The sequence below is a fragment of the Petaurus breviceps genome, unplaced genomic scaffold, assembly GCF_028583685.1.
Source record: "Petaurus breviceps papuanus isolate PSGF00001 unplaced genomic scaffold, PetGlider_PUasm1.0 140, whole genome shotgun sequence".
NCBI lineage: Eukaryota > Metazoa > Chordata > Mammalia > Diprotodontia > Petauridae > Petaurus > Petaurus breviceps.
This window is the reverse complement of record NW_027185698.1, coordinates 51,937,099-51,946,890: the sequence shown is the minus strand read 5'-3', so window position 1 is coordinate 51,946,890 and position 9,792 is coordinate 51,937,099. Positions and strand designations below refer to the sequence as shown.

General features: G+C 39.5%; 1 protein-coding gene across 1 annotated transcript in view; it reads left to right on the top strand.

Annotated features, from left to right (window-relative positions):
- The window catches only part of OVCH2 (ovochymase 2), a 49,369-nt gene that overhangs the window by 14,119 nt on the left and 25,458 nt on the right, over positions 1-9,792 (top strand). Inside the window, exons 8-12 of the mRNA XM_069073389.1 lie at positions 2,220-2,243; positions 2,923-3,013; positions 3,134-3,267; positions 3,963-4,103; positions 4,734-4,864. Of these exons, the coding sequence (XP_068929490.1) occupies positions 2,220-2,243; positions 2,923-3,013; positions 3,134-3,267; positions 3,963-4,103; positions 4,734-4,864 (521 nt within the window). The remainder of the gene's footprint in view (positions 1-2,219; positions 2,244-2,922; positions 3,014-3,133; positions 3,268-3,962; positions 4,104-4,733; positions 4,865-9,792) is intronic.

Sequence of the window (9,792 nt, the reverse complement as noted above, 5' to 3'; positions counted from 1 at the left end):
TCAGTGATTTTTCCCATGAGATATTTCACATTACCTTCTATTCTTTCGTTTGTTTGGATCTGTTTAACAGCATCTTGATTTCTCATAAAGTCATTAGCTTCCATTTGCTACAATCTAATTCTGCAGCAATGATTCTCCTCAGTGAGCTTTTGAGATTCTTTTTCCATCTGGCAAATTCGACTTTTTAAGGCATTCTTCTCCTCATTGCTTTTTTGAGCCTCCTTTGCCATTTGAGTCAGTCTGTTTTTTAAGGTATTATTTTCTTCAGTCAGGCTGTTGACTCTCATTTCATAATTTTCTTGCATTGTTCTCATTTTTCTTCCCAATTTTTCCTCCACTTCTCTTATCTGCTTCTTAAGGTCCTCTATGGCCTGTAACCAGCTTGTATTTTCCTTTGAAGCTTTTGGTGCAGGAGTTGTGACTTTACTGTTTTCCTCCTGTTCCATGTTTTGCTCCTTTTTGTCCCCAAAATAGGAGTGTATTGTTGGAATCTTCTGTCTGCTTTGTTTCCTTTGCCTGCTCATTTTTCCACTCAATGATTTGACTTTTGGGCTTTTTGCCACAGTAGGACTCTGCCACCAGACAGGGGAGTTTTCGTCCCAAACGCTGGTGTTTTCTCAGCTGCCGGAGGTGTTAGATGGGTGCCCTCTCTGAGGTCTCCATACGCTCTGGCAAGCTGGACACACACCCCAGGACCTCCACCCTAGACTGCAATCCAGATCCAAGCAGGTTAAAGCAAGAGCAATTACCCCTCAGCCTGGTGCTTGGTCCCCCTACACTCTGCAGGCCAGGAGCTGAAGCCGCCACATGGTGCTGGCAGGCTGTGCTGGCGTCTCAGCGGTTTCTCGCCCCGGGGGTAAAAGCCACGCACTCCCACTTACTGGGTCCCAAAGTCCAGACTGCACTGGCCTCTCACCTTGTCCTTCGCATCTATGTATTGATAAATCTGGAAACGGCCACAGCTGCTGCTGATCTGGAGTCCCTCTGGCTGGCGGCTGGTCAGGCCTGCCCTGGGGCTAAAGCCTTGGCATGGGCCTGGGCTTGGCTCCCAGAGCGCTGTGCTGGCCGATTCCTGCCGGCCTGCCGGGCTGTTCTCAGCGGGAGGTTAGCTTTTCTGTGTCATTTTGTGGGTTCTGCAGCTCCAAAGTTTGTTTAGAGTCCCCTTTTTACATGGATTGGGGAGGGTGGAAGCTGGAGCCCCGGGAGGGTCGTGCTTCTAGTCCGCCATCTTGGCTCCGCCCCCTAGAGTTTATCTTAACATCTCTGTGTCTTTGTTCAGACTGTTCCTAGTTCCAAGAACGCTTATTCCTTCCCACTTTTGCCTACTTAATTCTTACCTATCTTTTAAAGCCCAACTCAAATATTACTTCATCTAGGAAGTTTTTCGAGGGACCGAAAATAACTCTTTAGAAAAAAAAATCAGAAACCAGGGTATTAGTCAGATCTAAAAAGTGCTTGGATCTGCCTGTGGTGATGGTCAAATAACAATAAAAAACTTTTTTATAGATTTTAGAAAATACCTTATATTCATTATTTCATTTTAACCTCTCAAAGGCTTTGTGAGGTTGACACAGGGATGTTAGATGACCTACTTAAAGTAACATAGTAAACTAGAGATTTGAAATGATAACTTATTCCTTTAACTACATTCTTTCTCTTAAATATGTGCTTCTGTCAGCTTGATATATGAGAAACATACATTAAAAGGTTAATTTTCATACCACAATGAAAGGTATAGTTTGGATACCCATGCTAAGAGGTTGGGTAGGTGGAAAGATATAGATAGCATGGTGTGGTGAAAAGAGTACTGGATTTAGAGTTGGACAGAGGATTCAAATCCCAGTTTTGTTACCTGTGGGATCTTGGACAAGTCACTTGACCTCACTGAGCCTCAGTTTCTACATGCATTTTATCCCTTCCAACTTGAAATCTTTGCTTCCATGATCCTTCCATGATGTATGTATAACACCCACACCACAGGGCTGTTGTAAAGCTCAAATGAGATAATGAACAAAGATTTCTCTGTAAATGTTAAAAATATTTTATAAATATTAGTTATTACTAAATTGTAAAGTATATAAATATGCATGATTATTATTTTCAAGTTGTTATATAAATAAATGCTAGTTATGATGATTATTTCTAAAACTATTGGGTGAATTGGGGCAGGATTTTCATAAGTATGGTTGTATTAAAAAGCTTTCTCTTTCTTCACCCAGGGCAGAGGATGAAAAGCTCTGTGGGTAAGCAACAAGTCATTGATTAAGTAGAAAGAATGCTGGATTTTTAATTTGAGAACCTGAATTCAGATCTCTGCTCAGACACTTAGTACCTCTGTTTGCTTTTCATTTAACCTGTATGGGTCTTGGTTTTATCATCTATGAAATGAGTAGGGTTGGACAAACTAATCTCTGAGGTGCCTTCCAGTTCTAAATCTATGACCCTATGAAACAATAAGCTCGTTTATATTTCTAAATATTGGGGGACAGTCCTCTTATAACTGGACAGATGTCTGTTTCTAGTTTCAGGAAGTAATAGGTCTGGATGAGAGGATGACCTCCATGGTCACATCTGAGGGATGAAATGAGTTAAGAGGTAGACTGTAAGGATTTATTATGAAGCATCATGTACAGTCACTTCTCATATTCATCTTGGTCTCTACCAGGTGGCCCCTGCAGGACTTGGCATGCCTGCATCCAACAGGAACTAAGCTTCGCTGCCCATGTTTCTCTCACTTGGCATCAGGCCCTAGTCAGATGCAAAGACTCCCCACGCAGTCTTACCTAGGACACACAATGTCACCAGCCACACAAACCCAGAGCCCATAGCTATAGCCAGAGTGGTTTGTTCATTTTTTTTTATTGTTCAAGTAGTGCTTCTTATCACTGGCCAATGCTGCTTTTCCTTGGCTTCCTTTCTAAGCCCTGTGCAGTCACCAAGATGGCCAGCTCTCAGGGCCTGAGGGGCAGCTCCGCTTCCCAAGACATCCCCACCAGTTCTACGGAAGTAATGAGTGAGTAAGCACTTTCCCAAGTTATTCCCCTTTCCCAAGTCCAACTGCTTCTGTTTGGTTATCATATCCTGCTCTTGCCACTGAGAAACCACAACCTCTTTTCCCTCTGTGTGTCTGTAGGCTGTGTGTCTGGACTGTGCATGTCACAGGGCAAATGCACATCTGGCTCAATTTTTCCCACTTGGATGTGGAATTTGAGGAGTTCTGTCATCAGGATTCCATATCTGTATATTCATTAGAAGACAAGCTCATTGGTGAGTGGATTTCCATTGCACTGTTATCAAGAAACCAGTGCCTAATGAAATGAGCATTTGTGGTGAGGGGGAAGACTTGAACTTGCTGGTGCTCAGAAGTCTCTGATGGCTTGTGGTGTTGACGGTGGACTGACTTATGAGAACTGCATTTCTGTATATTTACACCATATTTTAAAGCTTTTTTTTCATGCTGAAAAGTGAGAGATGGCTTGGGGAAACTGGGAAGAGTAGAGAAGCTGAAACTTTAAATTAAAAAATTCAAGTTTTCTAATTCCAAAATCCAGGCTTAGCAAGGATGTTATCAGGATGGTTATGAAAGTAAAACATGAGATGTGCTTTGATTTGTCAAGGACTGGTATTTATACTGTCTGTCACATGAAGCCCCCTACAGAACTGCCAGCTGAGGGTCATTATGGTTCCAGCCTGCTCCAGGAATTTTGAATCAGGAACCTAGTTTTCTAGCCTCCTTTTTGGTTGTGTTGCTATGGATGTGGATTCTGGGGACCTGAATTTGAATCAAGGCTGTATCCTTTACTGCCCATGTGACCCTTTAAGCTTTACTGGGCCTCAGTTTCTTCCTTTGTAAAATAAAGGAATGGAACTAGATGAAGATATAGATCTTCAATAAACTGAGGAAGTACTTTTGTTTTTCCTCACTAGATTTTGAACTGAGAATCTTTGATGATATGTTGCAGGAAAGTTCTGTGGTGTGACTGTTCCTTCACCAATCTTCATTAGCTCCAGCTCAGTAAGGCTGAAGTTTGTCTCTGATGCTACAGAGTATGGCACTGGATTTGTACTTACCTACAAAGCTCTTAAACCAGATCATTCTCCTGGTAAAGTAATTTACTTCACTTTATTACTTTGTAGCTCAGGTGAAAAACTGGGGCCCTAGGATCTTGGGCATAGGGCTGTTCTAACATGGAGCACTGCAGCTAGGTGGTAAGGTGAATGGAGTGCTGGGTCTGGAGTCAGGAAGGCATGAGTTCAAATCCAACCTTAGACACTTACTAGCTGTGTGACCCTGGGCAAATCATTTAACCCTGTTTGCATGTTTCCTTATCTATAAAAAGGAGCTGGAGAGGGAAACGGCAAACCACTCTAGTATCTTTGCCAAGGAAACCTCAAAATCAGGTCATGAAAAGTCAGACATGACTGAACAAAAACAATAGTGAACATGGTGGTGAAGGTAAATGGGTTACGTCTGTGTCCCTGGCACTGTTAAACAGAGCATGGAAATTGAATTTAACTTTGTGGCAGACAAGGTGGTACTTTGGGCACTGAATGCATCTCTGTATCTTTGTCCTGGTGACTATTCTGATAAGAAACTATGCATACCAAAATGAGGGCACCCCTGAAGATAGTGATGGAATGGTAAAGATTTAATGCAATCTCATTTGCTCTCAAATGAAAGTTCATATGTTATTAGATGGAGAGGAAACTTTTACTTTTGGTTCTTATTTTAGATTTTGGTTGTGTTGCCTTAACTGTCCTTTTTGAAGAAGGGCTGATACAAAGTTTGCACTATCCGGATGTCTATACAAATCTGATCTATTGTCGCTGGATTATTCATGCTCCAGAAGACCGCATCGTTAAGGTACTACTCTTATAGATGGGCTCATCATTACTGCCTAGAACAGTTAGTGCTCAGTTAAAAGTTACCCATTTCCTGCACAAGATGGCAAAAACATTTGTTTTCTTCCATTCAAGGTAAGGATTATCGTTTTGTCTACTAACTGGTACAATTGGGTTACTGGGAATTCTCAGTAGTTCTTTGTCCCTTCTGTGATGTGTCACCAAGAAACTCAGAAATAACCACAAATACACATTTTGAACCATTAGTACATAAGATGACCATAGCTCTCATTAAGATTCAAGGTGAAGTCTGAAACACATCATTTTACACCTGGTTGGCATGGCCAGCTAGTATGGATACCATGAAGTAAGTTCATATGAGTAGAACCACCCTCCCTTTATCCCAACCACTTCAGCAATTTTAGAGTAAAGGAAAGATTTCATGGCTAACCCAAGTATAAAGTCCTGTTAGGATCTGACCCCATTGAGTGTGTTTATGGAATGTAGGGCTGCAATATTTATGTTTTCTATTTAAAAAGTGGCTTCTACTATTAGGGAGCAGCGACTCTCGCTGACTCATCTACAACCTCCAATTTTCACTGGGTCCCTCGCTGCAGAACTACTCTGACTTCCTCAGCTCTGTGTCAAGGAATTGTTTACAGTTTTGCCTAATTAATGTGTTAACAGCTATGGACATCATTATATATATATATATATATATATATATATATATATATCAGATTAACTTCCTTGTAAACTGTTTTGATTGACACAAAGCTCTTTTCATGTACTTTTTGCTTTGTGGTTTTATTGCTATTTTATTTCTTTGTATTTGGAGGCTGACATCCCAAAAGAATCAGAAGGAACATTAGTTTCACCATCTCACTACTCCAGTCATCTTCTCGACAAAATCCAACATATCAATATACCTTCTAAAATGTAATACCAGGACTGATTATAATAATCCAGATGCAGTTTGACTAATGAAACCTCTTTGGGAAAGGCTATGGAATTAAGTTGAAGGGAAAATTTTTGAGCATTGCAAGGACATTACCAGACCTTTGAATTAGGAAAGTTATTTTGTCACATGTAAAAGGTATTTTGGAGAAAGGGTAAGACTAGGGGTAGAGAGACCAATCTTATAACTATTTAAACAAGAGGTGATGAGGACCTGAACTAGACTGGTTGCTGTGGGAATGGGAAGAAGGGGATATATAAAGAGCCATTGTGGTGTTAGGTTAGATACATCTCCACACTTATTGGGCATGGTAGGAGTGAGTGAGGGAGAGGTCAAAGGTAACTCCAAAGTTTTGAACTCTGGAGACTAGGGGGATGATGGTGCCATTAACAGAATTAGAGAAGTTAGTTGGAGTGAAAAGCTTTGTAGAAGAGATAGTGAGTTCAGTTTTGGTCATGGCAAATTTGAAGTGAGGGTTGAAAGTGAGGGAATTTGGAACTCATTGACATAGAGAAGATTATCAAAGCTATGGGACTGAATGGAAACTCTTATATTGGGCTTCAATTCCTTACTAATGATGTTCTAACTTTTGTAGTTTGAAGATAATTACATTTGATGGAGAACATGAGAGCAAAGTAGGGGTGAAAGAGTTTTGCTCTCCTTTAATCTACTAACAAAATCTTCTTTCTAGGTAATGGTATTGTTCTTTCTGGTTTGACTTTATCTTCTTAAATATAGCTTTCAAACAATTTTCAGTGCCTCTATTATGTTTCGTAAGCCTTTCCATTTGGAGATAATGAGATTAACTCATGAAGGCTTTAATCTAGGGCAAGGATCTTGCATCTTTCAGTCTTCTCTGCAAAGTTAGGGAGCTGAAAAATATATTGTTGACAAAATTCATACAACTTTCAGTCCCCAGATGTTTTTTTTCCCAAGACTTGGGAAGGAGATTTCCCAGGGAGTTGAATTTTGTCTAATGAATTATGCAAAGTTCACTTTCTTATCACACTCTCTTTAGTAAAAGCACCAAACTCAGTAAGTAATTAAAATTATTTTATTTTTAGTTAGAAAACAGTTTTTAAAAATGCAAATAATTAATAAAATTTAAAGCAACAAAGAAACACTTGGTAATTAGCCATGCCTCCTGTTGCAAGAGGCAACAGAACATAAGGGAAGAAATAATTTATTTTTGCTCCAAAAGTTTTTCTGAGTAGGTGCTATTCAGTTATACTTTGTTGGATTCTCTTAATAAACTAGTTGGTTGGTGATTCAGGGAAAGGAACATGCTTCAGTCACTATAAGGTTTTGAGTCAGTGTCATGGAAAGGCTTTTCAGTCTACTGCTTTTGTTACTACTGCTGATGCTGTCTCTACTCCCTGTCAACAATTCTCTACAGAGAGATTAAAAAACTGCTTTCCATTTTCAGTCCCAGGATACCTTCACCTCTATTTGAGTTGGGAGAGATATGACTTTTAGGATCTTAAGCAGTTTAGGCTCCCTTAGAAGGCAGCTAGCTCAACCCTTTCTAGAAAGACTTATATTCAGTATTAGCTTTTCTGATACCACTTTTACAATTCCTTTCCACTTTTTTGTTTTGGTTTTTTGCTTTATCTTGCCTTCTTTCTTTTCTACTTGATCTTTTAAAATCTTAGAGAGTTCCTGCACGGTCACATTTGTTCCTTTAGATGTCTGACATTTTCTCATTGAGATAATTTGTTATGTCATTAGAAGTTCAGTTTTAAGGGTTCCCATCTCTCTCTCTCTCTTTTTTTTTTTAAAGCAATTGGGGTTAAGTAACTTGCTCAAGGTTACACGGCCAGTTATTTCTGGGTGTGGTGCTAAGTATCTGAGCCCGGATTTGATCCCCAGGTCATCCCGACACTGGAGCCGGTGCTCTTGCTCGATGTGCTACCTGGCCACCCCCATCCCCATTTCTTTTAAGTCTATTTGATAAGATGTCCAGGAAGGAGGCTTCTGGATCTCCCAATAAACAACAACTCATATTCAGTGGAATATTAAGGAAGAATCTTATGACCACCTGTAGGAGAACAGAGCCTTCTGCTGTTGTAACCTTATAGGGATAGTTCTCCATTTTCCCATTTACCCCTTGCTTTTCATTCACCACTCCAGGTATTGTATCACTTGCTTACTCCTACTCCTTCCCTCATTCTTCTGGACTCCTCTTCTCTTAGCTTTCCTGAAGAATGGAAACAGCGTTTCTACCTCTTTTGCTGTACGTGTGTTCGTTGGAGACAGTAGTAATGTGCAATCACTGAAATTAGATTAGAGTTTAACTTATATTTAAATTTTACTTGATTGTTGTATTTACATATTGTTCTCTTGATTGTGCTTATCTCCTCTTCATCAGGTCACATAAATCTTCCTCCTTTTAGATATTTCTCATATCCATTATTTCTTACTGTACTATAAGATTCTATTACATTTATATGCCATAGTCTCCCCTCCCCACTCAAATCCACATTTGATGACTACCTACCTTGTATTTAGTTCTTTATTCTATTATCTCCAAAGAGGACCACTCTAAACATTTACCACATATATTGAGTCTCTATTTTTGTCCAACTTCTTTAGCATATATACTCAGGTAAAGGATCATTGGGTCAAAGGGAATGCATAGTTTAGCCCTGTCTTTTTTTTTCTGCATAATTCTGTATTAAAATCTAGACTGTTTGGACCACTTTGCCATTCTGTCATTATACATTAGCGCATTTGTCTCCTCATAGACCTTCAACATTGATGAGTCTTTTTTTCATCTTTTCCATTATGCATAGAGTGAGGTAGAACCTCAGAGTGTGTGGGTGTGGATATGGGTGCATACATCCACACACACACACACACACACACACACACACATATATATATATATATACACACACACACACACACACACACATGGATATATTACTGTGATCTGGAACATGTTTTTGAGTGGTTGATGGTTGTTTATAATTTGTGAAAACAGTTCATATTCTTTTATTGCTTATCTATTAATAGATGGTTCTTAGTATTTTGGTTGTGTTTTTAGCTGACAACAAAAGATTCCTAAACTGAAATAATTTAGAAAGAAGTGTATTAAGTAATCCAGAAGAGGGGAAAGGCAAAAAAGGGTGGCCCACTCCTCATACCCCCCCCCCCCCATTTGTAATTTGCATGTTATATAGGATTCAAAGGAACAAGGAAACAGTACCTGATTGGCCAACATGGAGGCAATTTTCAGATAAAACATGGGTTGCTTGAGACATATAGTGGGGGAATTCTTTGCAAGAATCTTTGGACCTGACAGGGTTTCTGGTAAGCACAACTCAGGTCCCAAGTAAAACATTAAACATATCTGGTCTCTAAGCAACAAGTTTAGCTTTTCAGACACTCAGGGATAAATGCCATAAAGGTTTCTAACAGTGTTAATTCCCTTCCAACTGATGTATAGAGGAAAAAAGTGCTAATAACTGACATAAGATAGTGGTGGTGGCCAAGAAAGGTCTCAAATAGAAGGTGGCTCCTTCACTGTGCTTTGAAGGAAGCTATGGATTCTTTGAGGCAGAGGTGATGCATTTAAGACAAGGAGTACCATTTGTGAAAAGACACAGAAAAAAGAGATAGAATTGTTTATATGGGAAACAACCAGTAAAGTAGTTCATGGAGAATGTACAAAAGAGAATAAAATGAAATAATACTGCAAAGGTGAGATTCTTGGATAATGACTTTAAATGCTAGGTAATGAAGTAGGTAGGACATTTCAAATTGTCCCCATTTCACAAGTGAGGAAATTGAGTCTTAGAATAGTTGAGTAGAACTTCAACTAACTTAGCTATTTTCAGCAATACAATAACCCAATACAAACTTGAAGAACTCATGATGAAACATGCTATCTGCCTCCAGAGAAAGAACTGTTATTGTTTGAATACAGACTGAAGCATACAATATTCCTTCCTTCCTTCCTTCCTTCCTTCCTTCCTTCCTTCCTTCCTTCC